The sequence below is a fragment of the Ambystoma mexicanum genome, chromosome 12 (assembly GCF_040938575.1).
Source record: "Ambystoma mexicanum isolate Mex_15411 chromosome 12, UKY_AmexF1_1, whole genome shotgun sequence".
Lineage (NCBI taxonomy): Eukaryota > Metazoa > Chordata > Amphibia > Caudata > Ambystomatidae > Ambystoma > Ambystoma mexicanum.
The window spans coordinates 645433489-645450783 of record NC_090936.1 but is presented as its reverse complement, the minus strand read 5'-3'; the positions used below and the strand labels follow the sequence as shown (position 1 = coordinate 645450783).

Genomic DNA, 17295 nt, shown 5'->3' with positions numbered 1-17295 from the left:
ACCCACCCTGACAAAGAAAATAACCTAGCCCCTCTTGACCTACCCCCACCCCAACGAGCGGACATCAGGGATTTATTAGATCAGTTTCCGGAGGTGTTTGTAGAACAATCAGGTAGAGTTACAACTGTTTTCCATCATATCAGAACTCCACTGTAACGCTCACCTGGTTCCCGCAGAGGCGCCGGTCTTGACTGGGCGAATACCGTATCTTCAAAGGTGATGTGTAACACACGGTTGGCTCTTTGGGCTGGACCTCTGTGCACTGTATGTCTGACTCGAAGAGTAAGATGTCTTAGGTAAGTGAACGCCGTGCTCTCCATCTGCCTCGGGGCAGGGTGCCGTAACCAGTTTCTTCACTGGATAAGGGTGCAGGCCTCTTGACTTCAGAGGACTGCTGTCCGTCGTTTACTGCATGAACGGTAAGTTCCGAGCATTTCAAATGTCTTTAAAAGTCTTTTGTAATGATGTCTCTTGTTTTGCAGGGTTCCGGCGATGGCGGATGACGGGCCGAAGTGAGTTGAGGGTGGAACCCGTGTGAGGAATAGAAGCGCCTGGAAGCACGTAAGTAAGCGCTTGTTGCCTGCTTCACAATGCGCACTAACTGTCCTTTTATCTTGCAGGTACAAGTTCGGAGCTGCTGAAGGGTGCCGGAATACCCACTGGGTTCGGCGTGGGAAGGAGTAATGGCACGTGAGTATTAAAGTTACCCAATGTCTTTAAACGCACTTTCTTTTGTCTTTCAGATGCGGGATGCAGCGCCGAAGGCCTCCGGAGCGTGCGAAGAGTTGGTAAGCTTTTGTCTTTCAGATGCCGGAATGCAGTGCGAAGACCTCCGGAGCACGCGAAGAGTAGGTAAGCCTTTGTCTTTCGGATGCCGGAATGCAGCGCGAGGCGTTGGTGACAGCCAATGGACCAGGTAAGAGATGCGCTGTCACTGAAGACCGTAGTGCTAACCTGTTCTTTCTTGTCTTTATAGGTGTTGCTGAAGACTGGATTCAGGATGGTAAGCCTTTTTCCCTTAGGCCCAGGATCAGATGCAGAAGACACGATGAGCGTTCTGCTGCAGAGGATGCAGAATAACGCAAAGCAAGATTCATCCATCGGGTGTGGTTTAAATAGCCTCCTGTAGTGCTTAGGTGTCTCCTTCCACAGCCTCGCCTAGAAGAAAAAGAGTTCCTGCTTTCCAGAAGAGTTCCAGTGTTCTGAACCTAGGGAGTGGCTCCTGCCCCACCCAACAGGAAAAGTAGTCCCAAACAGAAGAGGATCAGAGGCTCAACTGGCAGGTAAGTAAGCAGCATGGTCTGCTGCAGGTAAGTCCACCCAAGCATTATGAGCCCGGCGCTTCCAGCGCTGGGACTGGGCATATTTATGAGCCTGGTGCCACTGGCGCCAGGACAGGGTCCAAAATGTCCCAATTGGGTTATGGGTCTGCTTCCAAGGGAGTTGGGTAAGTCCTGACCTTTTGGAAGCAGAGATCATGACATCCACCAGGAAAAACTATTTATTTAAAGCCCTACAGTATCGCAGAGGCTAGGAAGAAAAGAAAAGAAAAGGAAGTCAAAGAAACGCATAAAGCTGATGTTATGGAGCCATTGGAAAGTCCCTGGTCCTCACCCATTGTATTGGTTGCAAAACCAGAATGGTTGTGGTGATTGTGTATCGATTTTTAGAAAACTTAACTCAATACCTCTATTCGACAACTACCCAATACCACGAATAGATGATCTGATTGAAAAGTTGGGCTCGGCTAAATATATATCCATGATAGACTTAACCAAAGGCTACTTGCAGGTCCCTCTCAATCCATCTGACCGAAAGAAAACAGCCTTTTTAACAACACCTCAAGGTCTGTTTCAGTTTAAAGTTTTCCCATTTGGTGTACATGGTGCACCTGCCACCTGTCAACGTCTTATTGACAGAATCCTGAAAGCCTACACAACATTCTGTGGTGCGGTGCTTACCTACATGACATTTTGATATATAGCAATAGTTGGCCTGACCATGTACGTCATCTATATGAGTTTACTCAAGCCTTGAGAACATCTGGATAGACTGCCAAACCTCAAAAGTGTCATCTCACACAGTTTGCAGTGAATTATCTTGGCTTCTTTGTAGGGAACAGTTTAGTCAAGCTGCAGAGTGAAAAAGTCAAAGCGGTCCAACAAGCTCTTCTACCGAAGACCAAAAAAGAATTTTGCACCTCCCTTGGGTTAACCGGCTACTACCGTAGGTTTATACCCAATTACTCTGCTAGTCTCACAGATAAGCTAAAGAATGCATAACCGTAAAAACTAGAGTGGAATCAAGAAGTTCAAGCAAGTTTTGATGGGCTGAAGATCTTATGGAGCGAGCCAGTGTTAAAGATGCCAGACTTCAATAGAGATTTCATTCTACAAACCGATGCACCAAAACAGGACTTGGGGCCGTACTGTCCCAAGAACACAATGGTGTAGAACATCCAATGCTGTATACAAGCAGAAAACATTTCCAAAGGGACCATTCCTATGCAACTGTACAATTAGAAGCCTGGACAATCAAGTGGGCTGTTACCCATTTGAAATATTTGACTGTCAGAAAGTTCTGACTCATTTTGGATCACTATCGCTTAACATGGATGAGCATAAAAAAAGACTCAAACGCCAAGATTATAGATGTCTTTTCGATCTACAACCATTTTGCTTCACCATGGAACACCAAAAGGGACAATAGCAAGGAAATGTGGACTTCTTAAGTCGATTTCCGTTCAATGGAGAAGGTGAGCCACCAAATTAAGGGGGACGGCATGTGACGAATAGAGGGAATTTGTCCCTTCTCCCCCCGCTGTGAAGCTAGGAAGTTGAGCTGCTGTGCAGTACCCTCCCTAAAAGTAGAGGCAAGTGGGACCTCACCACTCCTTTGGGGACAAGGACTCCCGTTCCGACGAGGAACTCCCTAGAGAACCTAACAACCATACCTCTTCAGATGTATCTTATAAAGAGTTGGGTGAAGAAAACATCAATATGTGCCATTACCAACTCGAAACTGCAACTATTCCTTTAAGAATGGATTTCTATTGACTGAGGCAAAGAAGAGGACCTCTGGAGGAGGAGAGAAGCGATACGAGAATATGACAGTATGCTGGTGAAGTCCCATGGCTACGTAGTGTCTGAAAGGGGAGGAGCCTGGAGAACAGAGAGAGACCTGAGAGATACAAAGGTACTTCCATGTCAGCATGGAGGAGAGGCTGGTCGCTCAATATCCTGAATGAGCAAGGGAACAGGAAGCACACCTAGACAAGCTGCATCTCATCCCGACATGAAGAAGAGAAGCAAAGCTGTATGCGTGGTGACCCAGAAGTGAGAAAACAAAGGGGAAGGAAAGTGGTGGCATGACAACAGGAAACTTAAGGTGGACCAGCGGTCCTTTAAACTACCCTGATACCTCTCAAGCAGAACAGAACAAACTGGCAATTGAGAGGTCAGAGAACCTGCAAGCACGGAGGCACGGAGGAGGAGAAGTGAAGGAAATCTCCAAGGTCAACCTGACGAAGCAAAGAGAAGTGCAGAGGAGAACGGAAACCCCAGTGACATTTCCCTACCTGTCACAGGTAACGGGGAACATGGAAGACCCAGGAGGGGGACGAAGAAACCTTATGGGAATGCTCATACTTACCCCAGTACAGAAAAGGGAACTTTAATATTAAAAGCCAATGAAGCAAATGAGAAGCTTTATGGGAATGTTCATACTTGTCTGAGTAAAGAAGAAGAGTATGTCAAATGGATGGTCAGAAGAGTCTCAGTGAGGAAAGGGAAGGCATTAAACCAATACGCAGAAGAGGAAATCTTCATGCTCAGCTTAATCAAGAGAGAATAAGTCAAGAAGAGATATTGAAGACTAGTGAAAGCATTAAAGGAAAGCTTTGTAAATCCCTAACAACCTTACCTGGGAAAACCCTATTAATAAAGGTGGTTACAAGAAAAACAAGCAAGAAGCCAATAATTATCTAATTTCTTTGTTTAATCTTTCTTTTCATCTGTATGCAGATGATACTCAATTATTTTTCTTCTTTTGACCCTACCTTGCATTCCACTGTATCAAACTGACTTTCTGCTGTCCAGAACTGGATGTCTTCACACTTTTTCCACCTCAATCCTTCTAAGATTGAGATTCTTTTCTTTCTATTCCCTCTCCCATATCTGTCTCTTTCCTCCATCTTCCCTGACCTTTTCCTCTTCTGTGCGCAATTTAGGCATTATCTTTGATCCCTCGCTTTCCATCTGACTGCATATCTCTTCTGCAGCTCGTTCCTGTCGCTATGCTCTTTTCAACATTCATCGTGCTTGCCCTTATCTTTAATTTGATGCTATTAAACATCTTCTCTTATGCCTGTTTTTTTTCTCACATCGACTACTGTTAGTCTCTTCTTCATGGTCTTCTTGCTTCACATCTTCTTCCTCTTACTATGTCTATTGTCTGTAATTCTTTGGTTCATCTCCTTTTCTCTTTATCCACTTGTTCTTCCATTACATCCTTTCTACTGTCTGTTTCATTGCTTCCTTTTGAATTACGTCTTCTGTACCTTTTTCTTTAAATTGTTTTTAGATGTATTCATGGTCTCCATACCTCTCTTCGCTGGTCTTATTCTACTCCCCTTATCGGACTCTCCGTTCTCAAAAACAGTTCCTTCTCAATGTTCTCAAATCCCCATGTGCTTCTTTTCATTTCCGCTCTTTTGTTCTTCTAGCTCCCAAGCATTGGAATTCTCTTCCCCTTTCTTCGTATCTTTCAATCTAATCTCAAGGCCCATCTTCTGTCTTTTCTACTTAATGATATGTTGTCTGCCCCCCACCCATGTTGTAAATGGTTCTGCATTACAATGATTGCACCATCCTTTTTATGTATATTGCAATAGTGCCTTTGGTGAAAAGCGCTTTACAAATTCAATAAACGAAATGAAATGAAACAAGAGAAAAGAAAAGCCCATGAAAGTTCTGTATGAATTGATAAAAGCAGTCACCAAAGACTATTGGAAAATATCCTATTGAACTGAGGTTTACAAGAAGTGAACATGCCAGGAGAAGCAAGTCATTCTCCTGGCCTTAGTTATTAGGCTAGTAGTAGGGCCAGATAAGGTTAGTTTGGACAGTGGACTGATTAGTTTAGACTTTCACTGACTACTGACAAGCACCTCAGTTAGTTAGGTAGGGACGCCTCATAGCATAGGGAGAGCGAGAGAGAGAGACTTATCTTTTTCTTTAAATAAAATATTCCGTGAAATGAATGATCAGAGTCCACATCCTTCTTCTGACCCGCCACACTGGTGACATGTAGTCAAGTAGCCACGCTTATCCAAGCAGTCAGATGAGATGACTTTGATAACTCCCTCTTTGCTGTCTTTTTTCTTTGATATGCCTCCAGGCATCCATAGTCTCCTCTGTCCGGGTGTGACACCCCTGTCTTTGTTGTGTGTTGTTGATAAGATCAGTGTAACCAGTTTGAAACAGCACCCTGATGCCCACGGGCTTGGGCACTTTACAAATGTAAAAATAAATAAATAAATAAGGAGAGGGTGAGGAAGCAGATGAGCAACTGATAGACACTTGTCAAATAGTCATAATTACTTGAAAATGTATAGCATGCTTGTAATATAATAGCACCATTCTAGAATGAGATATTGAAAAATAGGAGATCATTTGTTGGGAGGATCACACCAAAAACCCCAGGGTTGCTCACTCCCAGCTCACTCCGAGTTGGTGGTCAGTGATAATGTCGAATCCAATAATGTCGACAGTCAAAATGTCGAAAAAAAATGTCGAAAAAATAATGTAGAAAAGCAATAATGTTGAATTTTTTCTAATTTTTTTTTAATTTTTAGAAAAAAATAAATAAATAATTAAAATGTGTTGAATATGAGGGGTGAGATGGTGGTGGTGGGGGGGTGGCAGGGGGGTGTTTGGTGAGGGGGGTTGGGGGACCCCCCTAGTAAATGATATTTTCCTTGTTTATTTATTTATTGAATAAATAAATATATAATTAAAATGTGTTGAGTATGAGGGGTGAGAGGGTGGTGGGGGGTGGCAGGGGGGTGTTTGGTGAGGGGGGTTGGGGGGACCCCCCCTAGTAAATTATATATTCCTTGTTTAAATATTTATTAAATAAATATTTAAATATATAATTAAAATGTGTTGAGTATGAGGGGTGAGAGGGTGGTGGGGGGGTGGCAGGGGGGTGTTTGGTGAGGGGGGTTGGGGGGGACCCCCCTAGTAAATGATACTCTTCTTGTTTATTTATTTATTGAATAAATAAATATATATATATATATATATATATATATATATAATTAAAATGTGTTGAGTATGAGGGGTGAGAGGGTGGTGGGGGGGTGGCAGGGGGGTGTTGGGTGAGGGGGGTTGGGGGGTACTCTTCTTGTCTATGTATTTATTGATAGTGCTAAATGACATTTTTTTTCGACATTTTTTTCCCTAAAAATTGACTTTTCATGATATGTATAGGTTTTCGACATTATTGTTTTTGACATTTTTTTTCGACATTTTTGTAAGTCGACATTTTTTTTTCGACATTATCACTATGAACCCTCCGAGTTCTTTAACCAATGATCTGGCTGACACACGCATATGAACCTACTTAAGCTACAGAATGCTTCTGTGCCTTCCGGAATACATACGCATGTGCAGACATGAGGGGCCCTGTTTAATGACAAGGAGACACCAACTGGTAAAGGGTAGACAGCAACTTGAGCGGGTATATCAGGCAATTTTTGGAGAGATTTTTAAAATAGTATTACTTGCAGGCAGGAAGAAAATATAGATATTTTCAAATGTCATTCTCACAAACAGTGCATTTCACAATGTTAACCAGGTTGATTTGTGTGGGTTTAAATACATTTGAAATGTGACACCTTGTTCGATTTCTCAGAATCGTCAATGGTTTTCAGAGGGTTATCCAGGGACGGAAATTCCATTACATTTTCGAGTTCTACATTTTCTTCTTCAGCATCTGTACGGAAACAGAACCAAAGAATGCTGATATTAACATTTAGTCAGTAACAAATGGTTGCTCCGGGACATGATTTAGCATTGTCAACATATGTTTCTCAATAAAGTACCTCATGTATCATATGATATAGTTCATGATCATATAATGTAGCATCTATACGAGTCATCGTAGTTCCCACATGTTCCACTTCACATCCATGCATAACAGAGTGCTAACTTGCCTGAGATTTGGTACACAAAATCGTCTAATTTGGAAAACATTTAGCTGGAAGATTCAGTTCAAGTTACTCACCATAGTGACTACTGTCCTGTTTCCTCCATACTTGTGTAACGTCGATCCCACCGGTCGCAGATCACATTCCCAGTAACACCCACACGCTGCTATGTGCCCCTACTGCATTCCAGGCTCTAAACAGACAATCCATATTGCACAAGTGTTAACTCAGAAAAGGAACTTGGTGGAAATCAGGGATGTCAAATGGAGGAAATAAAATGTTACTCACCTCCCATGAAGTCCCCCTAGTCCATGGTCCCCTTTCCTCCATACTGTATGGGCGACCCTTCATAGGGACAAGACTGGAACCATGTTGCCTCTCAAAAATGTGCTTTTCCATTTTAAACATAGAGCATGCAGTGGTGCGGTCACGCGCGTAACCACGCCCAACCAGCCCCACTCACCGGCACCTCACCTCAGTCCCCTTAGTAGCATGGGATGCGAGAGAGACCAGTTCGTCAGCTTTATAATAAGGGGGATGGATGGTGGGTCATATGGGAGAAATGAGACTATGAACTAGGAGTACTTCAGTTACTCCGGTGAGTAACATTTTATTACTCCTATGTCCTGTCCGCTTTCCTCCATGCTGCATGCATGATTTCAACGTACCATTTCTCAGGGAGGAGGACAACTTGTTACATATTATTTGCTAATGGCTTTTTACAGAACTGCCTGTCCGAAAGCGCATCTGATCTAGCAATAGTGTCAACGCATTAATGTTTACAGAAGACCGAGGGAGACACTCAGGTCGTTGCCTCGCTTATGATGTCCCACAGCGCTTGTCTCTGGAAGGTTATTGCTGTGGCCTTGGCCCGGACAGCATGCACTTGCGTTCCTGTTGGTGGTGGTTTGCTGCTGCAGTTTTTACGATTCGGAAATAGCCGCTACCAACCACCTGGCTATTGAGGCTATGGAAGCCTGTGAAGCCGGAGAAGAGCCTCCAAAAGTTATAAAGAGAGCCTTTGACTTCCTGAATTTTTGGGTCTGTGCAAGTAGAATTTGAATGCATTACGCACATCTAGGCGATGCAAAACTGTGTCCGCTTCAGAGGTGGGGTCTGGAAAGAAAGGGGAAAGTACTATTTGCTGTTTAAGATGGAAGGCTGAAACAATCTTCGGCAAGAAACCAGGATGTGTTCCTAGGACAACTTTGTCCTTATGCAGCACTGTATAAGGTTCCTTAGGTACTAACGATTGAATTTCACCAACTCTGTGTGCAGATGTTAAAGCCACTGAAAGGGCTGTCTTTCATGTGACCAATTTAATGTCTGTGGAGGCCACTGGCTCAAAAGGTTTATATGCATGTGCTGCCAGAACTATATTAGGGTCCTACACTGTATGCAGTCGAGTGATTATTAGATACATTCTCGCCAAACCCTGTAGGTGCTTCTTAACCACAGAATTAGCAGACAACAAAAGTATCTTATCTGAAATCTACAGGTTCTGATAACTGCCAGTAACATACAGCAAGTGTCCACCTTCACCCCAGACTGGGCGAGATTGGCCAATAAAAGTAGCACATTGTCCAATGAGCACAATAGTGGGTCCTTAGCCCAGAAGCAGAACCAATATCATTTACTTTTATACTGGGCTGAGGTTGATTGCTTTCGTGCTCTGTGAATTATCTGTCGATGATGAGAAAGCCAGAGGTGTCCCCAAGTTATCTCCTCAGGAACCAGGGCATGATGGCTAGCGTTTTCAGGGCTGGGTGAATCAGTGATCCTCCCTGTAGTGTTAACAGATGAAGTTGCTTTGTCTGCAACTGAAAGAGCATTTGCTGATACAGGTGTAGAAGATCTGAGTTCCACACTATGGAGGGCTAGTGAGGGGATATAATAATAATAATGTTATTGTGATATAGTCCAAATTTGGACTTTACAAATAATGAAAAACAATAGGATATAGGGTATAATAATAATAATAGCACAGAATACATACACAACATGTAAAGTGGCTACATAAAGTGCAATGTACAGTGCATTGTGCGTTGTATGTTGTGCGCTATAATACAATAAAGTAAAATGTTTACAACTCAAATTCAAATGGGTGGATAAGTGGGATAACTTCTAGTCAATTCAATTCCAAATTTCATCCAGCAAATCTGACAAATCAACCAGTAGTTCATTCAAGCAGGTACAACAGCAAATGCAAAAATGATCAAAGCTTTGAAAAACCAAATAATACACCAAGATCTAAGATTGTTCATAGTACCATAGACCAAAAACCACAAACCAAATAGCCCCCAAATATAAAGACCACATTATCTTTAGTCGGCCAGAAGGCTCTTGGCATGTGTCCACACCCTAAATAAAGCAAGTTGTACTGAGATGGTATCGGAGTTGAGGCAGTAGTCCCAAAAGGAGTCTGCAGTAATAGCCTCATACCCATGTACCATTTTGCCAAGCATACACATGTACAACGTCCCCAGATTGGCACATTGGGTGAGGACATGTCTGGCTGACTCCATAAATCCTGATCTACCACAGATAGGGCAGGTCCTATGCTCCAGGGCAACCCCTAAACGGGGCCCATCGCTGCTAGTACCGGAAGTTGATTTATACGCAACCTTAGGATGAAATGCCTTACTTCGGGGGCCGGACATAACAGCAAATAAGGTTGAATCTTCAGATATCTATGTACGGCATGGGACACTGCCTCATACTCTTTTAACTTAGACAGGGGGGTATAATTCCCAAACCAATCCCATCTGTTAAATTTGTGTTCAAAGGATGTTTTCAAATGGGCATACTGCAGATTCCCTGGAAAACTTGCACGCTTGGAGAGTGAGTAACTTGGCTCGTCTCTTTTTATGGGAAATTATCAGATCGTAATTAAACCGAGCATCAAATTCAAGGCTAAATAAAGATAGGACAGTGTGTAATTAATCCTGCCCATGCTAATGTCAATCCCAGAACGGCTGACCTTGTTTCTGGCAATCACAACTATCTTCGTTTTCTCCAAATTAATAGTTAGGCCCATCTGAGATGAATAGTCAGCCAGCTCGTTTAACATGTTCTTTATCCATGATATAGTACGATCAAACAGTATCAGGTCATCGGCATAAAGCATGCCCACAATAGGGGAGTCTCCAATCCGGGGTGGGCAGTTAGATTTTAATGCCAAACGAGGGAGAAAGTCAGCAATGTAAAGATTATACAACATGGGTGCCGCCACACACCCTTGCTTGGCCACATGTTGATATAAATAGGATCAGACACTTCCCCCTCATTGTTTAATCTAACGCTGGCTGAATTATAACTATGCAAAGAAATTGGAATGTGTAGAATCCAGCTAGGGCAGTTCAGGGCTCTAGGCTTTGACCAGAGAGTCTCCCGCACCACTTGGTAAAAAGCACTGTGGAATCCAACATAGGTAATTTATAGCGTAGCCTCCTTTCTACTGAGAGTGGTATTAATCAGCTGATCTAGCACTCTAATGTTATGTGTTGTGCTTGATCCAGGTCTGAAGCCTGTCTGAGAAGAACTTAAGACCCGATTTACCAGGTTACTCACCGTAGTGACCACCTTACTCCTAGTCCATAGTCCCCTTTTCTCCATACTTGTGGGACATCTCTCCGTCCTGTGGGACGGGATCGGAGCACTTTGTAAAAAGCATCAAAATGTTCTTTTTTTTCAAACATGTGTCCCTCCTCTCTTTGCTGCGCGGGGCGCGGGGCCCGGCACACGGCCGTAACCCCGCCCACCTTGGCTCCGCCCTGCACATCGCCCATCAGTCCTTTTCTATCGCCAGGTGAAAGACCCATTAGCAATAACAGAGGAACCTTATTAGAGGGGACGGCGGGCGGGTGTATGGAGGAAAGGGGACTATGGACTAGGAGTAAGGTGGTCACTACGGTGAGTAACCTGGTAATACTCCTACGTCCCGTCCCCTTTCCTCCATACTTGTGGGAGATTCCCAAGCACTCCTTACAGGAACTACGGGTGGATGGAAATACCCCTTACTGAAACAGGTTCTTCAGCACAGCCTGACCAAACTGAGCGTCAGCTCTTGAGCTCATGTCGAGATAGTAATGCTTACAGAAAGCAGATGGGGAGGCCCAAGTAGCTGCCCTAGCGATGGACTCCCAGGGGACATATTTCTGAAAAGCAACCGTGGCTGCCTTGCCCCGCATCAGGTGTGCATGGTTACCCTTAGGCGGTTTCAGCCCTTGGACGTTGAAAGACTCCGTGATGCAGGCGGCGATCCACCTGGAAATAGTTGACTTAGACACTGGCTTGCCTAAGGGTTATCGAAGATCACAAAAAGTTGAGAAGAACTCCTAAGCTCGGAAGTCCTGTCCAGATAGAACTTAAGAGCTCTTCGGACATCAAGACAGTGTAGAACCCTTTCAGCCTCTGAGGCAGGGTTCGGAAAAAAGACCGGAAGGGAGATCGACTGATTCAGATGGAATTCGCTCAACATCTTCGGTAGAAAAGCCGGGTTTGTCCGAAGGACTACCTTGTCCTTGTGAAAGACCAAGAAAGGATGCTCCACCGACAATGCCTGGAGCTCACTCACTCTCCGCACTGACGTAACGGCGACCAGTACACGTGAGGTCATGAGGCCCAGAAGCCTCTGGAACCACCAGGCTGACATGCTCTCCGACTGCGCAAACATCTGACACGTGGCCAACAGATCCGCCATTCTGTTCCCGGTCAGATATACTCTGCAGTCCATCGTGTTCCAACGAAAACCCAGGAAGATCAGGTCCTGTAAGACCGGCATGGAGGATTTCCGCCAGTTCACCGACAGCCCAAGATGGAAGAGGAGCTGAAGGAGAGACTGGAGGTTGCCCGCTGCTGCCAACGGACAAGGGCTGCGTAAGAGCCAGTCGTCCAAATAAGGATACACATGGATACCCTGGAGACGAAGATAGGCCGCAATCACCGACATCATCTTCGTGAAGACACGTGGCGCCGAGCTGAGGCCAAAAGGAAGCACCCAAAACTGGAAGTGCTCCTCTCCCAAAGAGAAGCAGAGGTATCTCCTGTGTGGATTCCAAATCAGGATATGCATGTACGCATCCTGAAGATCCACCACGCTGAGCCAATCGCCCATCTGCAAAGAGGAGTGTATCTGGCCGGGCGTGATCATCTTGAATTTCTCTTGGGGTAGGAAAAGATTGAACTGGGAAAGGTCTAGGATGGTGCACAGGCCAGCCTGGTTGGGTTTGGGCACTGTAAACAGCCGGGAGTAGAAGTCCTCCCCTCGCTCCCCAAGGGGAACGGGTTCCACAGCTCTGAGGTCCAGAAGTTTCTGAACCTCGGCCTTGAGGGAGGGTGAGCCCGACAGCTGAAAAGGAGGGGTGAGGGGTAGGGTACGGGGTAAAGGTAAGCGGAAGCCCGCTCGAGCGATTGACAAGACCCATCTGTCTTCTGTGATTGTCTGCCACGCCTCCTAATGAGACGCAATGCGTCCTCCCACCGGGGTCTCGTGCGAGTGCGGAAAACCCTCATTTGGCAGGCTTATCAGTGGCGGTGCCACCTGAACCTCATGAGGAGGATGAGGAGCGGGAGAAAAACCGCATATGCTGTTGTCTACGGCGGTTATTCCCCGCAGGAGTATCCACTCTGCGAGATTTGCGGTCGAGGAAGCCCCTAAAACCAGAGGAAGGTCGACTTTGCGACAACGGTCTCTGAGATTTGAAAGGAGCTTTAACCAGAACAGACAATGATTTAGCCGTCTGAGTGCTATCCTTGATTTTGGTGAGCTCTACATCAGTAGAAGAATGAAAAAGCTCCTTACCATCGAATGGAAGGTCCAACACCTTGTCTTGTACTTCCTTAGAAAATTTACTGGCCGAGGTGTCTACGTGATGAGCCGCAGCCTCCAGGAGATCCTGGGCCAAGACCCTGGCATCGGAAAGGCCTCCTTTGAAGTCTTCCAGCTTCTCGACCTGGTTGTGCTCCTCAAACTCCGACAGACTTTTCCACATCCGCATGTTAGCTCCCGCCAATATCAATTCGGCGTTGGCTTGCCTGAGCTGCAAGGCCGAGTTGGCGAAGATTTTCCTCCCGAGGGAGTCGAGGAGCTTGTCCTCCTTTCCCAGAACCTGAGTAGCCGTCGTGGAAGAGGATGCTGCAGGCCTGGACTGCAAAGTGGCCGCAGCCACCACTGTGGAGGAGGGAGGCAGACAAGACGACAGGGCCACCTCTTCCGAAGAATGCAGCCTGTACTTCGCGTCAATCTTTTTATTGACAAAAAGTCCCAAGTGTGGCTTTTCCCAGACTCTTCGGACCTCAGCCAGAACGTCCTTCTGCAGGAACAGGCCGGTACGCTCCAAGGGAGACAGGGTGAACGCCCCAGAAAGCACGCCCTCCTGCGGAGCGGGTGCCTCGGGCACCGGAACATCTAAGAAACTCATCATGTCCAGTACCCGGTCATGAAAGGCTCTGATAGAGCGGGGAAGGTCCTCGTTGTCCTGATCGCCTTGAGGGTCATCTGACAGGTCAGGATCCTGCTGAGCCGTGTCAGGCACTGCCTTGTCCACTGGGGACAATGGAGGCAAAGGTGGGAGAGCAGGGGGGGCACCACGGGAAAGGGAGGCGCCGGCGGAACCACCGGAGGAACAGGTGGAGCCAGAGGCGCCGGTGGACTCTACTTGAAAAGCCCTTTGAAATATTCCCTCATGGGGTCGGTGTGCATAAGCGCTTGAAATTTACCGAAAAAGGCATCCTCAGAAGATTGTTTCGGGACCTGAGGTGGACAAATCCAGGGACGTAACGGGGAAGAGTGCCACACCGGCCCCTCCACCGACGTATCCACATAAGTCAAAGGAGCCGCCCCCGCGGGCAACGAAACATTGTGCGGAAGAGGCATCCGGACGTTCCAATCATAAACCGGCCGGTAAGAATGCACACAAGGGACCTTACGTTCACCCAAGAGACCGAGCCCCACACCAGAAGCCGATGGCGTAGTTTTAGGGGTAGCACCTAAAATGGCCACTGTGGTCGTGGCGGGAATGGGCGCCATTTTGTCCTCATCTGAGGGGAACTGCGGCATGTTAGGAAGTGACATACCCACCGCCAACTTTTTGTGACATACCCACCGCCAACTGAGCCTTCAAAGGAAGGAACTGCCAGCAAAAGAAGAACTTTGCTTCTTTGCCCCCTCAACAGATCTGGTGTCACCTCAAGAGCGGGAATGGTGCGCTTTCACCGACAAAGCCTTGACTGGCCTCTCAGAACTGTTGGTAGCTTTAGCCTGTGTACGAGGGACCTCGGACCCAGGCCCGGTAACAGCCTTTTCTGTGCGGGCCTTGAACATTCGTTCGGTAACTACAAGCCCAGCCAAGGCCTCAGGCCGCACCCCGGTTTCGTTTTTGAGGGAAGCCGACAGAGAGGCCTCAGAGCAAACTCCGGTACCCCACGACTCAGTAGAACTGGGTCTACAAACAGCCCCCACAGGAGGGGCCTCGGAGCGTACTCCGGTGTTCACAGGCCCCTTACGGAGACCCTCGGAGAAAACTCCGGTAGAATTATTAGGCCCAACGGGCACCTCAGGGCGAACCCCGGTAACAGAGCGATCAACGCCCCTCCCGGACCGAGAGGAACCCGGGAAGGTATCCCCCGGTCGGGGTGCTCTGAAAAGTAAAGAACTTACCGGCGTTTTTTCTTCTCGTTGATGAATGCCTGAAAATGCAAAGGAGGAGTTCGTCGGAACACCTCCTCCCACCGCTCCAACCGACGTTGAAGTGCCTGGACCGAAAGGGAGTCACAGTAAAAACAGGAGTCCCAACGGTGTTCCGGACCCAAACACTCTAAACAAAGAGGATGGGGATCCGCCCTCGCAAAGCGACGGTGACACGATGAACAATCTGGAAAGTCTCATTTCAAAGACATAGACAGACTAGTAAACGAACACCAGGAGAGCCAGAGAGGAAAAAAGGGAAGAAAATCTTCCGAGGATGCAAGTGCGTCCGGCCCCGATCGAGCGGAGAAAAGGACTGATGGGCGATGAGCGGGTCGGAGCCAAGGTGGGCGGGGTTAAGGCCGCGTGCCGGGCCCTGCGCAGGAAAGAGAGGAGGGACACATTTTTGAAAAAAAAAAAATGTGGATGCTTTTTACAAAGTGCTCCGGTCCCGTCCCACAGGACGGAGAGATGTCCCACAAGTATGGAGGAAAGGGGACGGGACGTAGGAGTATAGCGCTGTCCCAGGATTCTAATTGCCTAAATACGAGTGTCATAAAGATCTTGCTCGTAACATCCAACATGGACAGCAGGCGGCAGTTGGACACATTATTCCGGTCTCCCTTTTTATGCACCGGTATAAGCACAGACTGCCGCCACGTAGGAGGGACAGAGCAAGATCTGCAGACTCGTCAGAAAAGCGTTACTAACACCTTAGCCCAGTTATTCGGGTCCTTTTTTAGAATAGAGTTTGCCAAGCCATTGAGGCCCGGGGCATTAGATGTTTTAAGCTTCAGAATGGCCTGCTTCACAATTCTATGGCTCAGAGGTAAAGCCAAGCCTCAGACGAGGCAGGTGCCCTGCAAGAACACAGTACTGCAGTATAGAATTTGGCCGTTATATGCTTAACCCATTGATCCCCTGGGATAGGGTTCAAGATTCTCAGCAACTGTTCACCCCCAGCTTGCGCAAGTAAATGCCAGATTTTTTGGCGATCTTTACTGCACATGGTCTCCACAAACTTCTGCCAAGTCTTTCTTTGCTGAAATTGGCGATACTGGAAAAGCCAAGACCGAAATTTCCGCCTTATAGCTTTTATATGGGCAGATGTCTTAGGAGTTCCCACAAGATTAATATCAGCCATTGTTTGTGCTCTAATAGCCCGACGGATAGAGCGTTTATGATCTTGGATGTTAATATCAATGGTGTTACTCCCATTTTATGCTGGGGGGAGCAGGTCTCCCCTTTAGGAGGACTTGGGTTACATGTTGTATACAGTCTTCAATTGCCTTCGGGTTTTTCCCCCCGCAGTACCTGGTCAGCCCTAAAGCCCATGGGGAAGGCAAAGGAATTAATTGTGTCAATGTTTTTCTGCGTCCAGCGGATCCTGTTCCCCGAGTGGGTAGGTGTCACCTCTCTGCACGCACTCAGCCCTCAGAGAAACTTGCATTTGGACCACCTGTTCCAGCAGGCACTCAGTAGCAGCCATATAATCTAATATGGCCCGCTTAGGACCGGGGGCCCAGGTCACCTGTCCTGGTTGATCCCCTGTAGTATGCCTATTTAGTATCGTACAATTCCAGTCCTTCAAGAAGTACGACCACAACCTCTCCTTATTATTGGATTTTCCTGATGGCATGTTACAAAGGTCAGAGACATTACCATATGCCCCACATCCACACATTTCGCATTACAGTCTCCACAGAGGATCACAGGGGTGCACTCTGTCACTGAGTGCCAGGCGGTAAGAAGAGAGTCCAATTGGTCACATATGGCCTCAGTGAGCCAGGTGCCCGCAGGGTCCTACACATTGACTATCAAGATATCGTTATGGTTCCCCCAACCACATGGGGGGGTTATCTCTATGGCCAGTACGTTACCACCCAGATTCCCCTGATAGATTAATCTAGGATTGAAGCAGGTCTTAACACCAATCAGCAAGCCCCCAGCTGGTCGACCACGCTCACCCTTAGTGGCCAAAGTCTGAAAAGTGGCATAACCATCAAACTCAATGTCAAATGTAACCCACGTCTCTTGTAATGAAAATACTTCACTAGTTGTAGGCACTTCCCTAGAGCCATGCTCATTGAGCCAGTGATTAAATCCCCTCTTGTTCCAGCTTATAACAGTAGACATTCACTCAGGGGATTTCCTGTGAGCAACCATTCTCTTCAACCATTCCTATCCTTGGTCGTCACTAAACTTGGCCAGCGTCTGTGGGGGCTGTTGTATTGGTGCAACACTAGCCCAGGAACAATTGCACTTAGTACAACCAGCAGAACCATCCTCCGTGGGAAGTGGAGTCTCCAAAACATAGCCCAGGTGGCCAAGAGAAGGCCGAGGCTGTGTCAAGCAAGCAGCAGGGGATTTTCGTAGGTTTTAGCCCTTGGAGGCGTAA

At 46.7% G+C, this 17295-nt stretch overlaps 1 protein-coding gene across 4 annotated transcripts in view; it reads right to left on the bottom strand.

The window, feature by feature from the left end:
- The window catches only part of KMT2E (lysine methyltransferase 2E (inactive)), a 3564841-nt gene that overhangs the window by 99876 nt on the left and 3447670 nt on the right, over positions 1 to 17295 (bottom strand). For all 4 annotated transcript variants that reach the window (XM_069629119.1, XM_069629120.1, XM_069629118.1 and 1 more), the window contains one exon: positions 6899 to 6996. In XM_069629119.1, coding sequence (XP_069485220.1) covers positions 6899 to 6996 — 98 coding nt within the window. The remainder of the gene's footprint in view (positions 1 to 6898; positions 6997 to 17295) is intronic.